Source organism: Lissotriton vulgaris, chromosome 12 (genome assembly GCF_964263255.1).
Source record: "Lissotriton vulgaris chromosome 12, aLisVul1.2, whole genome shotgun sequence".
Lineage (NCBI taxonomy): Eukaryota > Metazoa > Chordata > Amphibia > Caudata > Salamandridae > Lissotriton > Lissotriton vulgaris.
The window spans coordinates 754,632,441-754,656,277 of NC_141700.1; the positions used below are offsets into that span (position 1 = coordinate 754,632,441).

At 46.5% G+C, this 23,837-nt stretch overlaps 1 protein-coding gene across 2 annotated transcripts in view; it reads right to left on the reverse strand.

Annotated features, from left to right (window-relative positions):
• Nucleotides 1–23,837, reverse strand: part of ARHGEF15 (Rho guanine nucleotide exchange factor 15) — a 365,779-nt gene that overhangs the window by 44,970 nt on the left and 296,972 nt on the right. For both annotated transcript variants that reach the window (XM_086946046.1, XM_086946047.1), the window contains one exon: nucleotides 12,605–12,671. In XM_086946046.1, the coding sequence (XP_086802172.1) occupies nucleotides 12,605–12,671 (67 nt within the window). The remainder of the gene's footprint in view (nucleotides 1–12,604; nucleotides 12,672–23,837) is intronic.

The following is a 23,837-nucleotide window of genomic DNA, read 5'->3' on the forward strand; positions in this document are numbered from 1 at the left end:
TCGGGTAAATTTGATCCTTCAAGGGCAATTTACTACTTACAACACTGGGAAGTTCAACTCGGTCTATCAAAACAAACATACATGCCCATAAAAGAAACACGCTGAAATGTAAACTAATGTTGCTATTGAGATTATATATATTGCAGCACTCCGTCACTCCTCAGCATGCACGCTTGGACGGAAACGGACCACTTGAATTGTGCCAAAAAGTAAGTTTTATTCGCCTGCTCGGTCCTAACGCGTTTCGGCATGGGGTGAGCCTTGATCACACACATATATATATACATATATATTTATGTCTCCGTGGGTGTTCTCCTCACAAGCACCAAACCCAGCGGAATATGATTGAAATACTGCAACAATTCTGCTGGTCAGGTATTAGTTTTTTAGGTTTTGCCTGGCCATGCGCTTTGCGCATGCGCCAAAAAACCTCTTGAGTTGTGTGTGTGGGTCGGGTAAACGCCCCCTCCTCCGATTGGCTAGCTCCATAAATGGAGGCTAGCCATTGGACGAGGGGCCTGTCCGTCAATGCCGGACCAGATTCGGGGGCGTTCCCGAGATTCTTTGGCTTTTGCCGACGTCACGTGACGTCAGCCAAAAGCCGGGAACGCCCCCGAATCTGCTCCGGCATTGAAGGCACCCGGAAGAAGTCCAGGTAAGTGCTTGCTTTTTTTTTTGTGCATTTTTTTTTTTTGCCCGTTCCCACCCCCTCTCCCGCTCTCCGTGTCACGAACCCGTTCCCGCCCCCCTACCGCTGCCTCGGCTCCCGTTCCCGCCCCCCTACCGCTGCCTCGTTTTATCCCTTGTTGGACTCTATGGTCAACTCTGTCATTATTATCGTCATTGCAATAACTACATTCGTCAGCTCAGAAATCAGGAAAAACAGAGAGTGGCCCCACGAGTACCAAAAGGCCGGCACCACCAATTATGAATATTTTGAGAATTCCGACGTGGCTCTTGTCAACCTTGTGAAAGGAGCCGAGAGCTGAATTTCGCACTGTTTACCCCTAATCCGTGCATTGCAGAACAGGGAACAACAGCCGCAGCCCAATCTGTTTCTGCAATCGTCGTCTCCTGATGCACGTGCACTCCGTTACTCTTCTGGGCGCTACAGTCTCAGACAGTGAATACAACTGCAGGGATTCCAATGATGATCCCACTCCTCCGGCAGCTCGTGACTTGACCCCAGATTTAGAACTCGGGATCTCTACCCCCGGCTGCTGCTATCCTGAGCGGGCTCCCCTGGTGTTCCTGGAGGAGGCATCCACCCTGCCTGCAGCCGGTATGTTAAGGAAGGAACACGGAGACAGGCGGAAGCAGCGAGATCTGTACCCAGCAGTGGTTCTCAGAGCAGAAGGTCCCTCCAGAGCCAGGGGGTGGGTCAGGAGACTGAGCAGAGAGGTGCACCAGGAGGCAGAAGCAACGAACGCAATAGACTCTGTAACCCCAGCCCCTTGTTCCTAAGAGATGGGACAGCTCGAGCGAAGCGAGTTCGGTGTACCCGTGCTAGTTCTTTAATAATGTGTATTAGGGTTTTCTTCGACCTTAAACCCAATTGCTAAGTACAGCTCATTAAAAAAAGCTATATATATATATATATATATATATATATATATATATATATATTGTATACCGTTTTTTTCGTTGTACATACATCGGCATTAAAAGAGCGGGCGGGTACAGGCTTACCCTTCACGGTGAGTGTGGGCGGTTTCTTATATTTCATTATTTTTTACTCGTATGTTATACGCATCTAAAGGGCCAATGCTTGCAATGTTTAATATACAGCCCTAAACACAATTCAAACAATACAATACAGATAGTAAAAAAACAAAATATGTATGGAAAAATGTTTTAGTGGATTAGTTAGTGGGGACAGCGTAGAGTACGCTGAAGCTTCTTCGGTTTAGGACCTGGCACACTGGGTGCAGATGCCATCAGCAGCCTAGGGGGAAACCCCAAACACCCACCTGGCACACTATTTCCACTGCATGTTGAACACCTGACACCTATACTTATCTCGTTACCCATGTCCGCTGTATACCGTTATGTTTTCAACACTAGAGAAACATTTTCTAAGAAAAAGTGCCTGGTGAATTCTGAATTTCTTTTTCACGAAGGCTGATCAGCCTCAGATGTGCAATCTAATGAGGTAAAAAATGGAGTTATTCCACTTCTTGTAAAAACTGCTGCACTCCTCAGGGATCGTATTTCATTTCGACCGCGGGATCACGGAAGGAAGAAGGGGAACACCTCGGACTCTTTGGGACCTTACAGATGGCAAGCCAATTGGACTTCCGGTCGGGCCCTTCTGAAAACTTCGTTGAACTCAAAGCGGCAAAAAAACAGAACTGTTATTTGAGAGTGTAGACACTTGATTCACCTGTTCTGCTCGGCGCGTTGAAAATGCGTGTATCTGACAGGAGTGTAGATATTTTGATTACGAAAATAAATATTGCGTTATTTTACCTACCATGATGCCATTAAAACTCACAGGACGACAGCGCAGATGACATTACTCTGTGCATATTTTCGAATAAATGTACCAGCATGTTTGCTACCCGATGGTATTTGAGAAGAGAAAGAAATATTTATTTTGACCAGAATGGTTTTAAACAGCTTTTTTTTTCATTGAAAGGAAATACAAATAACATTTAAAAAAGGTTCTCCTTGTGCAAATTCCCCCGATAGAAACCTAACTATTATCATCATTCTACACAGATCTAAGATCCATAAAATGCAGGGGAAATAATAGGGTTTTAAGCAATGAGTACTAAACAGCCTGGAGGAAACTCCGGCTTATTAAAAATAAAAGCCAGAGCGCTCCCAGCACTGCTTGTGTAGCAAAATGAAAGCTAATAGCACTATTGATTAAGCGCATTACTGGGGAGAAAAGCAATGTCCAGAAAGAGCTCGGGGCACGTCTCGGAAGCGCGCGCACACCAAGATGAATATTTGGGATACGGAGAGATGTCCGGCTCTGACCCCCGTTTATTCCGTGAGATGTTTGCTTTCCAGATGCCTTTTTCTCCGGCTTCTCCTGCGTGCTCTCCCTCCGTTCCTCCTCTCGTCTTCGTCCCTCCGCGCCACTAATCTCAGACAGCAGTAAGGCCCTTCAGTTTATGGTTGCGTTCATTTCATCATATTGTGGCAGGCGTGACGGAAAGTGTCACTGAACTACGTTTTACAGCAACTATCCGCATTTAAAATATACCCCCTTTTGCTAATAACATGCTTGTTGCCTTTCAGTTTTGAACTCGGCAGCAACTTGCAAAGGGTGTGGATAGTGAGTACAGCCTACTCTCCATGCACATTCCCACAAATTCCGTATTTCTCACCCACTACAGTCTTTAAACCTAGCCTAATCAGGGATTGAAAGTAGGTACTGCCAGCTGGACACAGCCAACGGGAGCTACTATACACAAAATAAAAATGTATTTTACCTTTAACAAATATTCTCTAGGCTTCGCATCTTCTATGCATTTACAAGCTTCAATTATTCCCCGTTATCAGGCTAAGACCCCCAGTACTCGGTTTCATTGCAGCAGTAATGGTAAAATCCCACTTCCTGATGGACCACCATCAGTGCTTAATTTGTAAAAGATTGAGTGCCGGTGCCCAAAGGTCTGCTCGGAAGCCCGCAGCCGGTGCTGCTTTAAACAGCTGTTTGCACACTTTGTCTGGACTCCTGAGCACTCTGTTTACTGGCAGTGCACCACCCAAAATCAGGTTCACCTGTAGCAAAGTGCCTGTCTCTGAAGTGCTTGAGGTTTGCAGGCCTGCAGTGTGCGCTGCACTGTGCAGCAGGAAGCAAGCCAGGCTCAAAGCTTTGAAGACTTCTAAGAGCATTATGGCGTCATCCAACCACATGCAGCCAGTGCTTATTTTGTAAAAGAATCAGTGCGGGCTCCCAAAGCTCTGCTCGGATGTCTGTGGCCTGCGCTATTAAATGTGGTACACCAATCACCAAGGCTTCGTAGTGTTAAATCCAGCTCATGCCTCTCTAATCCACCACGTGGCACTCCCGCCCCCTGTATCTTAGTCAGTATTTGTAAAGTGCAACTCTTGCAGGTTCCTGCTTTATCCCTTTGCAATGTTTTTCTTTCTTTCTTTCTCTTCCTCCTTCTTTCCTTTTTGTGTATTTTCCCCTCTCTTGCTCTCAGTAAATGTCTGATGCAAGAAAATAAGTGCCGGTCTGCAAAAATGAGAGCCTGTGGGCCCCACCGTCAACCACTGGTTCAAATTAAGCATTGCATGCAGCAGAAACATAAATGACAAAATACATAAATGGTGCCCTGCAACCAGTAATTGAACGGCTTCTCCCCAGAACCGCAGAAGTGAATCGACTTCAATGGGGAACACCCACTCCTTAGCTCCAAGCAGTCAGTTTAACTTTAAAAGGAACCTTGTTAGACAAATACCGACATCTTTTAAAGAATCTCATCATTCATGAAGAGGGGCAAGAGATTAAGCTATTGCCATTGTAAATAACAATGCCATTTATTTATGTTTACAAAAAACATAAATAAAAATAATGTCAAGGGCAATGCCAATAGCTCTAACTTTAACAAAGGCAAAACCATTGCATTGTAAATGCTTGTTATTTATTCCATCTTTGTTTTTAGGTCGAGCGACCTATCTCAATGCACATGTGCATTGAGAGCGGGAGCTCGATATAAAGGGGCTTAAACAGAGCTTACCGAGATCGGGCGATTCCATGAAGTGCCCGTGAAAGCTCGCTCAATGCGCATGTGCATTGCCATTAAAAGCGCGTGCACAAACACCAGCCTCCCTCCCACAGTCATCCCCCAGCGTGCGCTGTGCCAACAAGCCTTTGAAGTGACTTCAAAGGTATCCGCTACCCCCGCCCCCTGCTTCACACGTTTCTCGCATTTCTCCTCCCTCCCTCGCCTTCCTCGCCCTTCAGCGTGCCTTCAGCCTCCATCCTTTCTTTCTCTCTTCCTTGTTTTTTTTTCGATCACCTCCATTCTCTCTCCACCCCGCTGTATTGCCCCTCTTTTCCCCCTCCCCCTCTCACACTCTGTCTCCACATTACAGCCCACATGGGAGTTTCTCCCTCTTTGCTTTTATTCATCCACATTTTCGTCCGTGCATGTTTCTATCCCCCTTTTCAGTTATTGTCTCTTTCCTTCTCGGTCTGTGTCTCTCTCGGCCTCTCTCCTCCTCTCCATCTGTTCAGCTGCCTGGTCGTGTACTCATTCTTGCCATCTCTCTCCTGCATGCTTCTGTATGTGCGCTGCTGTCCCACCCCTCGCTCCTCCTGTGTGTCTGTCTCTCACTATCTCTGCACCTCCTCTCTCTGCTCTTCTTCTCCCCTGTGTCTTTGCGTCACTTCAGCACATCTCTCTGCCTGTTTACTGCTTCATCTCTTCATCGCTCTTTCTCTGTCTTTACATGTCTCTGTTTCATGTGCGTGTGTGTGTTTTGTCTCTGTCTTTTTCTTCTCCCTCTGTGTTTGTTGGTCCATTCCCGATTTCCAGTCTGGCTGTTGCTGTCTCTCTTCAGTTACTGTGCCTTCCTTCACCTCATCCATTGGTCTCTCTGTCCCACATATGTCTGTGTTTTCTTGTATGCATTTATGTACCTCGTTCGACTTCCTCTGAGTGTCTCTGTCCTACTTCTGATAGACCAGCCATTCTTCTCATATATTTCTGTCTTTGTAAATTAATTCCTCTCTAACCCTCTCGCAAACATAACTATGTGTGTCCATCTCTCTCACAAATATGTGTGTGAAATGCTGCCTGCATTCTTCTCATTTATTTGTGTGTGTGTGTGCATATCTCTTATGTTGTGGGTATACGCAAAGAAGGGAAGTTCAACCCCCGCCCAGACATGGTTCCAACTAAAGTCTTCGTTATTGTTTTAATATCTGCATATTCATTAATGATTTTCTAAAATCTGCATTTGGCTTCCTGAAGAACAGGTGGGACACAAAGGCATTCTTCTCCATCCTCTCCTGAAAGTTAAACACCCAAAACTAACTAGCTAGGTTTTATGCAGGCCTACGGCAGACAGCTCACTGGGTTGATGTGCTGGCTGTAGAGATCTCCATGAGTGCATATACCTTCCTCGCCTCTCCTTCATATACTTCTCTTCGCCTCTCCACTGTGATCCAAGTTGTGTGTGCTTCTCTCTTAACCAGGGCTGTCTTAACAGCATTATAGGCCCACAGGCAAAGTAGGGCACTGGGCCCTGCCTAAACAACCACACACACAGGAATGAAAATGTTTAATGCAAAATGAGTGCATGGTGCCCTTATGCTCACCAGCCCCCCGGCCAACTGCCCAGGGTGCCCATGCGTTAAGATGGCACTGTCTCCACCCCTTCGGTGTTGTGCTTGTCCTTGTCCTTGTGTGTCTTTTCTATCCTCTACATTTCTTTCTTGCCGGTTTGCTTCTCCCCATTCCTCGTTGTGCTCTCTCTTTTGTCCATGTACGTGTTCACCCACAATCAATGTTGCTCCCTCACTCTATCTATCTATCGCCCGCCCTCCCTCTATCTATCGCCCTCCCTCTATCTATCGCCGTCCCTCTATCCATCTATCGCCCTCCCTCTATCTATCTATCGCCCTCACTCTACCGCCCTCACCCTACCACTCTACCGCCCTCACCCTACCACTCTACCGCCCTCACCCTACCACTCTACCGCCCTCACTCACTCTACCGCCCTGACTCGCTCTACCGCCCTGACTCGCTCTACCGCCCTGACTCGCTCTACCGCCCTGACTCGCTCTACCGCCCTGACTCGCTCTACCGCCCTGACTCGCTCTACCGCCCTGACTCGCTCTACCGCCCTGACTCGCTCTACCGCCCTGACTCACTCTACCACCCTGACTCGCTCTACCGCCCTGACTCACTCTACCGCCCTGACTCACTCTACCGCCCTCACTCACTCTACCGCCCTCACTCACTCTACCGCCCTCACTCACTCTACCGCCCTCACTCACTCTACCGCCCTCACTCACTCTACCGCCCTCACTCACTCTACCGCCCTCACTCACTACCACTCTACCGCCCTCACTCACTCTACCGCCCTCACTCACTACCACTCTACCGCCCTCACTCACTACCACTCTACCACCCTCACTCACTCTATCGCCCTCACTCCCTCCCTCTATCTATCTATCGCCCTCCCTCCCTCCCTCTATCTATCTATCGCCCTCCCTCCCTCTATCTATCTATCGCCCTCCCTCCCTCCCTCTATCTATCTATCGCCCTCCCTCCCTCCCTCTATCTATCGCCCTCCCTCCCTCCCTCTATCTATCTATCGCCCTCCCTCCCTCTATCTATCGCCCTCCCTCCCTCTATCCATCGCCCTCCCTCCCTCCCTCCCTCCCTCTATCTATCTATCTATCGCCCTCCCTCCCTCCCTCCCTCTATCTATCTATCGCCCTCCCTCCCCCCCTCTATCTATCTATCGCCCTCCCTCCCTCCCTCTATCTATCGCCCTCCCTCCCTCCCTCTATCTATCTATCGCCCTCCCTCCCTCTATCTATCGCCCTCCCTCCCTCTATCTATCGCCCTCCCTCCCTCTATCTATCGCCCTCCCTCCCTCTATCTATCGCCCTCCCTCCCTCTATCTATTGGCCTCCCTCTATCGCCCTCCCTCCCTCTATCTATTGGCCTCCTTCTCTTCCACCCACCTCCTTCTCAAACTCCGTTCTCTTTTCTTCTCCTGTGCTGATCTGCTGTTCTCTTCCACCGCCTCATTCTTTAACTCCCTGTTCTCTTAGCCTCTGCTAATCTGCTGCTCTCTTCCATCTCACCTCCTTCTTTAACTCCCTGTTCTCTTCTGCTGTGCTGATCTGTTCCTCTCTTCCACCCACCTCCTTCTCTAACTCCATGTTCTCTTCTCTTCTCCCGTGCTGATCTGCTGCTCTCTTCCACCCTGCTTCCTTTCTAACTCCCTGTTCTCTTCTCTTCTCCTGTGCTGATCTGCTGCTCTCTTCCACCCCACCTCCTTCTTTAACTCCCTGTTCTCTTCTGCTGTGCTGATCTGTTCCTCTCTTCCACCCACCTCCTTCTCTAACTCCATGTTCTCTTCTCTTCTCCCGTGCTGATCTGCTGCTCTCTTCCACCCTGCTTCCTTTCTAACTCCCTGTTCTCTTCTCTTCTCCTGTGCTGATCTGCTGCTCTCTTCCAACCCGCCTCCTTCTTTCACTCCCTGTTTTCTTCTCCTGCGCTAATCTGCTGTTCTCTTCCTCTCACCTCTTTCTCTAACTCCCTGTTCTCTTCTCCTGTGCTGGTCTGCTGCTCTCTTCCACCCGCCTCCTTCTTTAACTCCATGTTCTCTTCTGCTGTGCTGTTATGCTGCTCTCTTCCACCCACCTTCTTCTCTAACTCCCTGTTCACTTCTCTTCTCCTGAGCTGATCTGCTGCTCTCTTCCACCCGCCTTCTTCTCTAGCTCCCTGTTCTCTTCTCTTCTCCTGTGCTGATCTGCTCCACTCTTCCACCCGCCTCCTTCTTTAACTCCCTGTTCTCTTTTGCTGTGCTGCTCTGCTGCTCTCTTCCACCCGCCTCCTTCTTTAACTCCCTGGTCTCTTCTCCTGTGCTGATCTGCTGCTCTCATCCACCTCACCTCCTTCTTTAACTCCCTGGTCTCTTCTCTTGTGCTGAACTGCTGTTCTCTTCCAACCGCCTCCTTCTTTAACTCCATGTTATCTTCTCCTGTGCTGATCTGCTGCTCTCGTCCACCCCAACTCCTTCTTTAACTCCCTGTTCGCTTCTACCCGCCTACTTCTTTAACTCCATGTTCTCTTCTGCTGTGCTGTTATGCTGCTCTCTTCCACCCGCTTCCTTCCTTAACTCCCTGTTCTCTTCACCTGTGCTGATCTGCAGTTGTCTTCCACACGCCTCATTCTCTAACTCCCTGTTCTCTTCTCCTGTGATGATCTTTTTGCTATCTTCCATCCACCTCCTTCTCTAACTTCCTGTTCTCTTCTCCTGTGCTGATCTGCTGCTCTCTTCCACCCCACCTCCTTCTTTAACTCCATGTTCTCTTCTCCTGCGCTAATCTGCTGTTCTCTTCCATTCGCCTCTTTCTCTAACTCCCTGTTCTCTTCTCCTGCGCCGATCTGCTGCTCTCTTCCACCCCGCCTCCTTCTTTAACTCCATGTTCTTTTCTCGTGTGCTGATCTGCTGCTCTCTTCCACCGCCTTCTTCTTTAACTCCCTTGTCTCTTCTCCTGTGCTGATCTGCTGCTCTCTTCCACCCCACCACCTTCTTTAACTCCCTGTTCTGTTCTCCCATGCTGATCTGCTGCTCTCTTCCACGCTGCCCCCTTCTCCAACTCCCTGTTCTCTTCTCCCGTGCTGATCCGCTGTTCCCTTCCACCGCCTCCTTCTCTAACTCCCTGTTCTCTTCTCCTGTGCTGATGTACTGCTCTCTTCCACATACATCCTTCTGTAACCGCACACACACAAACACACACACAAACACACACACAAACACACACACAAACACACACACACAAACACACACACAACCACACACACACAACCACACACACACACAACCACACACACACACACAACCACACACACACACACACACACCACACACACACAACCACACACACACAACCACACACACAGAACCACACACACAACCACACACACACAACCACACGCATACAACCACACGCATACAACCACACGCATACAACCACACGCATACAACCACACACATACAACCACACGCATACAACCACACAAACACACACACAACCACAGACACACAACCACAGACACACAACCACAGACACACAACCACACACACACCACCACACACACACCACCACACACACACAACCACACACACACAACCACACACACACAACCACACACACACAACCACACCCACACAACCACACACACACACAACTACACACACACACACCCACACACAACCACAACTACACACACACACACCCACACACAACCACACACGCACAACCACACACACACAACCACACACGCACAACCACCCACACACACACAACCACACACATCTACACACACACACACAACCACACACACACAACCACACACACACAACCACACACATACAACCACACGCATACAACCACACGCATACAACCACACAAACACACACACAACCACAGACACACAACCACAGACACACAACCACAGACACACAACCACAGACACACAACCACACACACACAACCACACACACACACAACCACACACACACAACCACACACACACACACACAACCACACACACACACAACCACACACGCACACAACTACACACACAACTACACACACCCACACACAACCACACACGCACAACCACACACACACAACCACACACGCACAACCACACACACACACAACTACACACACACACACCCACACACAACCACAACTACACACACACACACCCACACACAACCACACACGCACAACCACACACACACAACCACACACGCACAACCACCCACACACACACAACCACACACATCTACACACACACACACAACCACACACACACAACCACACACACACAACCACACACACACAACCACACACACACAACCACACGCATACAACCACACGCATACAACCACACAAACACACACACAACCACAGACACACAACCACAGACACACAACCACAGACACACAACCACAGACACACAACCACACACACACAACCACACACACACACAACCACACACACACAACCACACACACACACACACAACCACACACACACACAACCACACACGCACACAACTACACACACAACTACACACACCCACAACTACACACACACAACTACACACACACACAACTACACACACACACAACTACACACACACAACTACACACACACACACCCACCCACACACACCCACACACGCACAACCACACACACACAACCACACACGCACAACCACACACACACAACCACACACATCTATCTAGCGCCCTCACTCTATCTATCGCCCTCACTCTATCTATCGCCCTCACTCTATCTATCTATCGCCCTCACTCTATCTATCTATCGCCCTCACTCTATCTATCTATCGCCCTCACTCTATCTATCTATCGCCCTCACTCTATCTATCTATCGTCCTCACTCTATCTATGGCACCACCACAGCATCACTCAGGGGCACACCACATCACTATGCTCTACCACAGCATCACTGAATGCCACAACATCACACCACAACATCACTCAGCGCCACCACAGTATCAATCTGTGAAACCATTCAACAACAACTGTTTCAAATATGTTCTCTCAATGTTTCAAGCTTTATTACAAATGTCACAAAAAGATGTTAATATTTCACTTCTGTTCTTGGATTTTTGTCACAATAAAATACACTGAACATAATCTTCACAAAAGTTATTGACAAAAGTTTAAGCTATTGCCATTATAAATGACAATAACTTTTATTTAAGTATTAATTATTTAAAAAAATTAAAAGCCTTTGTTATTTGTAATATCAATACATCTAAGTCACATAAATACAAAACATGTTGCATTACAAATGCTATAGGTGTCACATTTGCAAAAGATAAAAGTATTGGCATTGTAAATGACAAAGCTATTCATTTTGCTATTTTCAAAACCAACACATAAATAAAAAATGTGTCATTTACAAGACCAATGGCTCAAACTTTCCTAATGCGAGACCTATTGCATTGCAAATGCTTGTTGATCAAGGCATTTAAACAATCCTTTATCCATATAAAAGGATGGACCGACGCATTTCGGAGGAGTTGCCTTCTACTGGATATATATATAAATATATATTTATTTCCTGGCCTGCCAAATCCTAGACAGAACCACCAGGCACGGACCTCTTAGCGACCACCAAAGAAAATCCAAACAACTCCAATATTGCAGTAAACCGAGCAAGGATTTATTTTTCCGATTCATACATTAAGACTTTTTATTCTTTCTTTTCGGTCCTTGTAAGGTGTGGGCCTCATAGGACCTCGGCCTATATTTGGTTAACTACTGCATGCCTATTTGCAGAAACGCAATAACTACTCATAAGTAACGTATGTGTGTCATGATGTTGTAATACCTGCACATATGTGTTGCATTATTATTCAATGAAGTCTTCCACCTTAAAACCAGACCTAATATGTTCAGGGTTTTAAAAAGTAGAGAATATATATATATTTTTTAAATAAAACCATTTTTTTTCATGTGTTTTGTTTTATTTTAGAAACAACCCTAAATTAAATTGCATTTACCTTGTTCCTCCTTTGCTAGCCCACACGGTTGCCTCCTTCTGCATACGCAGGTCTTCTTTAGCAAGACTCTCTCTGTGCAAGTCTCCCTCATCATAACAGCAGCTTCTCTGTACCTCTGTAGCTCCCCTTCTTCAAACTCCAATTATTTCTTGAAAAGGACCTGCCCCTATTGTTTTATTTAGGAATATCCTGCACCCTTGGGTTCTGGCCCACATGAGCCACTTAACAGGACAATAACGTATGACTTCCAATGCCCTAGCGTGCCAATGGAAAGGAATCTGGTTATGAAAATAAATTGGGGTTGCGTGGGCTATTCAACACTTAAAAATGTGGAAGGTACTGACCTGTCCGTCTCTGAAGCGCCATCGAAATCCTGCCTCGTGGGTTGACTGGAGTGGGGGTCACATTCTCCTGAAATCAGAACAGGCATTGCAAAAATATTATCTTTAAATGTTTACACACATACATATAGAATCACACATATGCATATTAGCACACAATTGGCATAAAGGAAGAGTGCGCGATGAGCAGCGCAATGAGACGGCGTTGAGGTTTCAGTGGCACGGTGACCTGAAGCCTCGGCTTGTGTTACCCTGTAATCTGTGTCGTGATTTACTCCTGGTCTGGGATTGCACAACAGTTGCTTGTGTATTTTCAGCGCACTGCAAATGGTTGTACAGCCATAATTAGACACACGTCAGCTGACTTGTCCAGGTTACGCAGATGATGACATTGCGGTGTAAACAAGCGCACTCACCCAGGCGAGCAGCTGAAATGTGATTCACAGGCCCATGGCAACAAGTGAGGGTAATGCTGACTCAGGGACGAATACATGACCAGCAATCCCACTGACACCTTCTGAGGTTATTGGCCCAGACCATCATGAACATTATGCTGCAGTCCGTTGAGGAGGTAAAACATGCATGGCGAAGTTAGCACACATCGCACCAAGACTACAGTGGCTTGAAATCTGCCCTTACAGTGAATAAACCAATTATTCTGCAGACCAAAATCTGCTAATACCAACAATAAATCAAAGAACCTGGAGCGTGGAATCTGCCGACACCAACAATAAACCAATGAACCTGCAGAGTGGAATCTGTTAATACCAACAATAAACCAATGAACCTGCAGAGTGGAATCTGTTAATACCAACAATAACCCAAAGAACCTGCAGCGTGGAATCTGTTAATACCAACAATAAACCAAAGAACCTGCAGAGTGAAATCTGCCGACACCAACAATAAACCAAAGAACTTACAGAGTTGAATCTGCTAATACCAACAATAAACCAAAGAACCTGCAGTGTGGAATCTGCCAATACCAACAATAAACCAAAGAACCTGTAGAGTGGAATCTGCCAACACCAACAATAAACCAAAGAACCTGCAGTGTGAAATCTGCTGACACCAACAATAAACCAAAGAACCTACAGAGTGGAATCTGCAGATGCCAACAATAAACCAAGGATTCTGCTGTCTAGAATCATCTGTTATCAACATAAATCCCTTAACCTGCAGCTTGGAATCTGCTTTTACAGATAATAACCCTGGAATTTGCTATTTCCAGCATTCAACCAGCAAGTGTTACCTGCATCCTGGAATCTGCGGTTTCCAACAATAAGCCTAAGAAACTGCGGCTTGGAATCTGCTATAACCCGTATTAAACCAGGAACCAGAAGTCTAGAAAATCGTCTTGCTGTGCACTTGTTTGTTGCTAGTGCCGATTTGTTCAAATATCCACCTTAGACCACCGAAAGTGCAGTCGCTCCCTTTTAAACAAAACACGGTCATCAACTCTTGACCACTGATCCCTCAAATCCTGAAGGACCACTAATCTACCTACCTAGGTTAACAATTGGGATCAACAACCAATCTTCATGAGATGCAGTGGGTGCTGAAAGGCAAAGGCCGTGGTGGGGGATTAGAAAAAAAATAAGACTTACCTGCTGGTCGCCAGCTGCTGCCTTTCCTCCGTCCTCTCTGTTTTCCTGGCTCCTGGTAGCACCCAGGCTCCCAGACTCCCGTAACCAATCACAACGCTGCTATCACCAACATGTCAGCAGCATTGTGATTGGTCTGAGCAGTCTGGTTCGGTGCTCAGACCGGGACTCGGAGCCTGTGTATGTTCTCCATCCAGGCTGTACAATACAGCCGGGTGGTGAACGTGCTAAGTGCTGCACGCCGGTTTGGCCGGCCCAAGACAGTCGGCCAAACGGTCATAAGCACTTATGGTGCACCAACCAGTCCTCCATCTGTCGCAATCTAAGCCCCGCCCTAACCAGGCTCCATTGTATTAAAAATAAAATTATAATACCGTTCTGTTATTATCATTTTACTTTGCACTGCTCATAGAGCAGAGGCGCGACGCTCCTCCGCCTTCGCAGCAAAGCCACCGCTGATGAGATGAAAAAAAAGGATACGAACTTGAATGAAAAATTGAGAGCTTTCGTAGAAATCGCTGTGCTGCATTCATAGCCAGGACGCGGAAGCATGCCTTCATCAATGCTAACAAGGGATGCTTGCCCTTGTAGAGCACAACCCTGCATGCTCACTCAAAGAATGCTTCTTAATCTAGGACCTGGTGGCCCCGAATCCCTACAGCGAATCCAACATATACGGTTTTTGGCAACTACATTGATATTATCAGAGCAAGGATACCATCAAAAAATCTTCCTGTTTCCTCCTCTGCCAGAGAAAGACATAACGGCAAGGAGATATGGCTTTCATTCCCCTGGGCTCAGCTAGAATGAGTGAAGAAGCTTAAACAATCAGCCCTTCCAACAAATAGTTCAAAAACAAAGGCGAGCAGCATTGTGCGACTCCCCCCCGATTCACTGTCACCGACTTCATCCACACATCTGTCCACCAGAAATCTCTGACTAACCTCATATTCGCAGTTCAACAAGCCATGATGAAGATGAAAACTTACAGCCACATGCATCAAGCTAAAAACCGGTCGCAAACGGGCAGACTTTGTGACCGGTATTTTTGCATTTGGGATGCATCATCCCAAATGCAAAAACCGCAATTTAAGGAATCTCTAACTTGAGATTCCTTAAATTGCGATTGCCTTTAAGGAATCCCAAATTGAGATTCCTTAAATGCAATGCATCAAAGTAAAAAAATTAGCGATTTCGCTAATAGGAGTAGCAAATTACCATGAAGTTGAACTTCATGGTAATTTGCAAAAACTAGGAAAAATGCACTTTTGTGCATTTTCCAAAGTTTCATGCTGTGCACACACATGCCCTTAGGGCATGTGTGTGTGCAACGTATGTGCACAGATCAATTTCAGGGGTGCAACAGGGTATCATTTTGACACCCTTGACATTGCATGAGCAATTTGCGAGTACCTACTGGTACTTGCAAATTGCTCATGCAATCTCCAATTCATTCCTATGGGCCTCCAGGCCCATAGGAATGAATGGGACGGCATTCCTTAATTGCGACTCGCAATTTGCGAGTAGCAATTAAGGAATGTGTAGGAATCACTATTTTTATAGCGATTCCTACATGCATACACTTTTGCGATTCCTAAATAGCGATTCCTTAAAAATCGCTATTTAGGAATCGCAAATCCTTCTGTTGATGCATGTGGCTGATAGTTTCCAATATTTCTGACGATTGACAAAACGATTGTGATCTTTCTATTGCTATTATGCCTACAAGAACAAATGTTATCTTACATGAAAACTCTGTGTCCATCAACGTATGAATATATAGATGACAACATTCCCTGCATGAGATATAATTAAGAATATTTAATAGATCTGCGACCTTATTGTTATGTCTATGTAATAATAAACTCTATGGGCAGTCTATATAAATGTTTTGAAAAAAATTGAAGGTGGGATGAATAAGTATGACTGAGTAAAAGGGTTGTTTCGTCATTCAATACGAAAGCAACTTTTAAAGAATCGGTTTGATATAATTATTGAAATGCATATTTATGAAGAATTTCTAATTCCCTTTTTGATATAAATAAATAGACGCCATTGCTGATTATGATCTGGGTTTTTGTATTTATACTTTAATGCCCCCATTCTATGTTGTTACCTATGTATTTTCTCATACAACCTCCTATAGGCAGTCATCAAGCAGAATCCTAGGAAGGCAAACATGAATGTTGGGACCCTTATGCATCACAAAAGTCTTGGACTCCATGGTATGCACACAACTCTCCTAGAACCTATAGTGTACCTTTCAGTCACTGAAAACACTACTACCATGTGGAAGAAATGCCGCTTCCCCGAGTCCGGGCAGGCGCACTCTTTCTACTGAATCTCCAGTAACATTCAGGGCTAAAGAACATACATTGTTGACTGAGTGTCTTAAAGCTTGTGTTGGTATTGTATGGACATCCTTGCCAAGTGCATAGCTTTTCTCTAACTAAACAGGTTCAAGTTCTTTCATCTCTAAACCCACTTCCTTCAATTGTAGTGTTCCCCAAGAATCCGCCCTCTCGCCCATCCTCTTTAATTCGACACCCTTCTGAGGACCAGCATACTGGAAGGCAACCACACGGGGTATCACTAACTGGCCACCGATGCCCAGGTCTACCTTAGGCTGGAAGGAGGGATGGGATATACCATCATGTGGCCAGTGCATAAAAGGCATTCATCATGGTCAGAACACTGGTGTCTTGGTTACTGGCACAGTTGACCCTTCCCTTTTCTGTTCATCTAGCCTGAAACCTTGGGTCCACCACTGACAAGAAGAGGTGTCATTTGGATGTAATATTTGGTGGTGAACTCGCCCTTCCTTTTTCAAACCAATTCTACCGAAAAATGCATTCTTACAGCTTTATTGGATATTGCGTTTGCGACAAACACCTAACAGAATTGCATTGACATTAGCAAAGGTAATCGCTAGGCTTGTTTAATGCAAAGTCATTCACGCCTTGAAGAGAACCCTCTTCTGGTTTCTAGGACTAGCAGATCGGGTAGCGTAGCTCATCTTTGCACGAGCCACCGGGATCATATCAAGCTGGCTCTGAACCCCCCCACAATGGCTTCTTCTGAAGTCACAATCTCTCTTCAAGACCATCGTAGGGCAACTCACAGCCACACTCTAGAATCCCACTTGAAGATATTCTGGGCCCTATAAAACATCCAGATACGTAAGTTTGCAATGAGAAATAAATTATCTATCCCACCAGCCATATTCAAGACACGTAGAGAAGCTCCATACATGGTCAGGGTCCTCGCTGCGGAATACCCTCCCTGTACATGCGTGACTTGAAGGGGATTTCCTCAAGTTCCACAAAGGACTGAAGACCCACCTCTCCAGAATGCCTCTGACTAGGAGCATCTAGATCCACTAAAACACAAGTCAGAAAGACCTCAACTCCGAGACACACTACAGCTGCACAGACACGCAAAATGACACGCAATACCAGCCGGGCAACCAGGTGGATGGTGTTTCGACAGTTTCTCGATCCTACATCAAGTGTTCGGCAATGCGCATCCTTCAACAGCCGGCCTCAGGGTGGTCTCGAATGGACACATTGCCACCTAGTCTCACTTTGCCGGACTGCTAGGCTAACTCCCTCCTCTTGCAGACCTCAGTTTATCTAGTTCCATTATACAGTGCATTTTCTGGCAAAGTGAGAATTTAACATCTCTGGACCTCACTGTTCTTTGGTGCCGTGGGAGCTGCATCCTTTGTTCAAGGTGCTCTGAGACGACCACCAGCTCTCTGCAGCACTTTACAAATAATTGAATAGAAATGCTGCTCTTCTGGGGGAGGAATGTGGTGCAAGCGGGTCCCTGGTAGATTTTTAGAAGATGACATGGCTTCCTTTGCTGTCCCTTTACCCTCAAACGCAGAGCAGTTTCTTATTTTTACTCCAGGGATACGTGCAAAGCAGCTATCCTCAAAAGCCAGGCCAAGCCCAAAACAAGCATAGGCACCAGGAAGTCAATCAGGGTGTATACGTCAAGCCGCCACAACTGTGGAATGGACTTTTCCTTCGGTGTGATTAGCAATGGTTGTTTACATGCACCGGCATCAGGAAATGACATTGAGATTGGAATGTCTGCAAACAATAGCAATTGAAAGGACCAGACAAACGCCTTAAATACGGGAATGGGATTGGAAGACGAGGATTAGCACCGCCCCCTTTCAGTGAGTGGAGCACGGTAGGCTTTGATGAAAGGTAAGCACTGAGGAACCACAAACCATAGAGTAATGTGTACACACAATCTGGTACTGGTTAAAAGTTACGTTTTCTGCATAAGCGTAGAACTTACTACCACTACTATGGCATCTTAGCCCATTGCCCTCTGGGAGCCCTCGATCGATGGCATCTGCTGGAGTTTGCTCATATGAGGATAGCAGAGTCTGTACAACATATAGTTCAGATGTGCTTTTGTAGGTGAGTGTGGACGTAAATGTTCCTCTTCTAGAGAGGCAGCTTGTGTGAGATTTACAAATCCTACCAGGTAATTCCAGGTTCCCGGGGTACAGGAACGATTTGAAAGGTTTGCGTTTTCCAGTTGGGTTCTCCTTCGACATGGATGGTTATCTGAGACCTTGTGTTCTAAAACCACATATTGTGGTGGTCAGCCAGAATACTGCCTCACTTCAGGTCTCCGATCACCGACAAGGCACCCACACGCAATGTTGTTGAATAGTTAATACTGCTTTTGGAGACTCTGGTGTCGGTCTGCACTCTCGCCCCAGGCACAAGCAGCTGTCTGGAACCCCCCAGGGTTGTGTGCATGTGTGGGTGCACTCTCACAGCACCGGTCTCCAGTCTGTGTTAGAAAGCGGTCTCTGGCTGCCTCAAGGTGGCGTATCGCTCTAGTTGTTGGTTGCGTCAGGATGCAATGTTAGTCCAGTTGTCTCTTGGTTGAGTCCACATGCTATATCATTTCAGGTGTGTCAAGTGTCCAGGTGGAGCCTCTCGAGGGGCTGCAGGTGGGCCCGAAATGCGTAAGGATGGAAGATAGGTCCGCACAGAATCAAGATGGAGTCTCACCACGGACTCTAGGCAGGTTGGCGTCTCTCTTCCGTTGGCTCTTAGCTGCACCTGAAAGCCGCCACACTGCAGTCATGTCTTGGCTGCATCAGGTGGAAGCCTCCCTCCAGCTCTCTGCAGAATGTGCCCGGATGGAGCCTCACAGAACTATTTCCAGCCAGCTCACATGGCCAGCAGTCTTTCCCCAGCACCTCACCTCTCTCCAGGAGGTTTCAGACTGAAGTTCTCGCAGCGCTATTTCCGGGATGCATGGATCTCGAGTCTCACGTCAGCTCTCTCCAGGGCGGTACTCCTGCGAAGCGGGCCCCACCCGGCTCAGTTCCCACCCTATCTCCAGGGCCTTGAGCGATCTGCTCAGTCATGTTTTGACTCTGCAACACCAATGGAGGGCCTGAGAAACAGGTCTACAGACCCACCGCAGAGTCAAACCAGGTCCTTGAGAGGCCGCTAGGATCATCGCCGCTACAACGGGTCACGCTTTGGGCCCAGTCGAAAACGCAGCAGAAAGGAGCTTGGGAGCACACGTCCATTCCTGATTGACCAATAGGAATCAAGTTGCTGATTCAGAATTCCAGCACGTGTTTCGTATTCCAGTTAGTTAATGAGGATTATAATCCACTGCTGAGGGCTATACCAGTTGTTACATGCCCTGTACTAGAGTTACAGACCAAACTTGGAGGTGACTGCATGCAACAGAGGAGAGAAGGCCTGTCTCGCTTAAAATAACGAGGGAGACATGGGAAGAAAAAGTAGGGGAAACAGTGAAATCCTGGAGTAATATCATACCTGCCAACTCACACGGGGCTACCTTAACACGGTCACCCGGTGAGGAGCTGAAATCACACGGTGGCAGAGAAAACGATCTGACTAACAATATAAACCAGGGGTCTCCAAACCGGTCCTGGAGGGCCGGATCCATGCCAGATTTTTGGGATATCCCCATTGAGATACATGTAGTAATTTTAAAAATCTGTCATGGATCCGGCCCTCCAGGACCGGTTTGGAGACCCCTGATATAAACAGTAGATTTCCAGCTTGTTTTCGGAGGCTGTTAGCAGCCAATGTCCATAAAAGATGTGAGAGCACCCCAAAACATGAGTGATGGCCCTGTAATCCTTAGTTTTTTGGGAGGGGGGCTTGGTGAGGTGCAGAGTGCTACTTAGCTCTTGGTACCAGGCCCTGCGCCCTCTAATGCCCGGTCCCCTCCTCGCGCTGTGAAAATATTTTGTAAGTTGGCAGGTACACAACAGTAGATATGAGCCTGCATTTACCCTCTGCCATTGAGTGGTTTTGTTGGCTCTCTAGAGGGGGGTCAAGGCAACAAACTCAAGGGGCGAGACAAGCTGGACCAGGCTCAGCCATAAAATCAAAATATGAGCTATGCTGATCCACACCCACAAAGCCCTACACAACCAAGGACCAACATACATCAACCACTGCCTGAACTTCCACCAACCCTCCAGACACCTGCGCTCCGCCTCCCTCGCTCACACTCCCCGCACTCGCCGAAGTAACAGTGGAGGCCGCTCATTCTCCTTCCTCACTGCGAAGGCCTGGAGCGACCTCCCCCTTCACCTCTGGACCCCATTCTCTCTATTGGAATTCAGGAAAGGACTAGTGCCCAGATGCATCAAAGTACTGTTTTGGGATTCCTAATTTGCGAAAATTACCGAATCGCAAATTAGGAATCTCAAAATGGTATGCATCATTTTTTCGCATTTTTTTTGTGATTCGGTCAAAATCGCAATTTTTACCGAATCGCATAAAAAATGCGATTTTCAAATAGCAAATTCGCAATTCCCATTCATTCCTATGGGCTGAAATGCCCATAGGAATGAATGGGAATTGCGAATTCGCAATTTCAAATCGGAATTCAACAAAGCATTTCAAGGGTGGAGAGGGGGGTCCAAAGGACCCCCCCTGCACCCATGAAATGCACTTTTACATGTAAGTTACATACACACATGTCCTAAGGACATGTGTGTCTGTAACTTAACAGTTTAAAAATGCATTTTTGTGCTTTTTTAAACAATTTTGCAAATTACCACGAGGTTCAAACTCGTGGTAATTTGCACTTGCAATTTTTAAATTCGCTAATTTTTGGACAATGATGCATTCCATTTAAGGAATCGCAAAATTGCGATTCCTTAAATGCAATCGCATTTAAGAAATTCGCAAAATTAGCGAATTTGAACAAAAACTAATGATGCATATCAAAAAGCATTTTTGGAGTCGCAAACGGCCGATTTTAAGGAATCGCACCGTTTGCGACTCCAAAAAAGCTTGATGCATCTGGGCATAAAAATCTGTCTGTTCAACTGATCCATCCCTAGCAGCGGAGTTCTCAGCTGCATGGGTACCCCGACGGGTGATTATCCGCGCTTTACAAGTCCTATTTGATCGATTGGGCACCTACCCACGTCAAATAGTTGTAATACAATGCAGAAGACAAATTCTATGCAACAAGGGTGCTTATAGGGTATGGATGTTTCTTTTGAGAACTTTGCTGAAGATTTTAAGGCCTTGAGGGTTGTTCAATAATGTCAAATGCAGCTGTGAACCACTGACAGGAGGTTTAACTCACAATGGGGTTGAAATCTTGGCTCTAAGATCATATACCATGCCACTCATCACAGGAATGCGTGTAGTGCATGTTAGCAAACTATGGAGAGTTGTCCAAAGGGCCTAGTCAAAGAGGTCTCATCAGTGGTTAATGCATACCCTCAACCTTTTGATTTAAAATTGTGGGTCATATGAAGATTTTAAGAGGGTGAACATGTGAAGATAAATAGTGTACACATTTTTTGGGGGAGGGTGTTTAACAGGGCCGGACTGGGAACCAGAACCGGCCCTGGCAAAGTGCTCGGCCGGCCCCCCTCCCCCCCTCCGGGAGGAGAGGTGCGACCGCGCTCTGTGACAGGGCCGGTTTTCGGCCGTTTTTGTTACGGGGCCGTTTTTGCAGCATAACGGCCCTGTAATAAAAACTGCCCCAGGGGGCCAAAACCGGCCCCTAACCATGCGGCCCACCGGGGAATTGCCCGGTGCCCTCAATGGCCAGTCCGGGCCTGGTGTTTAAGGTTTAAAAATGGGTGACCACATTAGACATATAACAAAACGGTTGGAGTAGGGTCTAAGGGGAAAACATATTTATAGACCTGCCAGATAATCTACACCCCCATATACCATATAGAAACAAACAACTTGACTGTCAGCGGTCTGTAAAGTAAGAGGACTAAGTGTCTGAAAAGCAATGAATGTCACTGTGTGAAGGAAATTAATCCCATCAGCCCACCCAAATGGCGGAGCATCATCATCTGGGACTTCTCTGGATACTCGTATGGATAGGGAGATACACTTGTTGGAATAGTGTGTTAATCTTCACTTCACCGAGACCACCAGCGATGGATCCAACCATGGAATGACAGGGAGGGATAAAGTGGTGTGGGATATTTAAATTGCAGTGCGAAAATCGTGTGAACAAAAAGTGAATAATTTAAAATTGGCTACCGTGACAGCAAGAGAAACTTAAATAGGGAGCAATCAAGGTGTCAACATTAAAACAAAGTGTATGACAGTTTGACAGAATAACTGTCCGGAGAAGATGGTATCGTGGTCAACATGTTTCTGCCATTTACTAGGGAAATTCCCTTCTGGCTTTCATCAGGACCTAATAATACACTACTGCAAAAGTAAGAAGAAAGTGCAAACAAAAGTATTTACACCAAAATACATGATACCGGATATCCAGTTGTGCGTGGAAGGTCTCCTACGTCTCTTTATCCAGTTCAAAATCTATTGGATTCTTTCCCAATAATCCTTGGGAGTAAGCCCCACCTCACCTGGCCACTGCTCAGGGTTTGGAGGCCCCGCTCTCTCCGTCGGTACCTCTGGCCTCGTCCCAAGCCCCCCCCCTTGGCTACGATCGAGCCGCTTTCCTTGACGTCCCGCCGCCGGACATATGGATCTTCTGGCAGGGAGACCTTTTAAAAACAACCAACAACAACCAACATACGGAGCTCTGCCGAATATCTTCTGGCAGGGAGACCTTTTAAAACAACCAATATACGGAGCTCTGCCGAATATCTCGGGCAGGGAGATCTTTTAAACAAACGCCTCATATTCATTACCTACGATTTTTGGAGTACCTTCCTTAATCCTAAGATAATCGGATATATGGATTTTTGAATATAAAAAAGAAGACTAGACCAAACTATCAAAGTCTATATAACCAGCTTGCGACAAGTCTCCGGCTGGCGGGAACTATATTGATAGGCTGCATCTAATCAGCGCCTAGAACATTCCATCAACAAAGAGAATACTCGGCCAACAAACTGACTCACTATCAACTTGTGCTGTATTTTCATTATTGCTTAGTTTATGTGGCTACTCCAGAAGAAGGCGCGGGTTCGCCGAAACTCGCGTAGAGACCTATTTTGCCACTTAGATTTTTAATCTTTTTAAATCTTTGTTTATATAAAATGTTTTGAATGTATGAATTCTATTGATATTGTGTGATATATGATTCAAACTTTGTTAACTTGTCTTTTTTAATTACATTTCTGTCATTGGTTTTCTTAAAATGTTTATAAACTT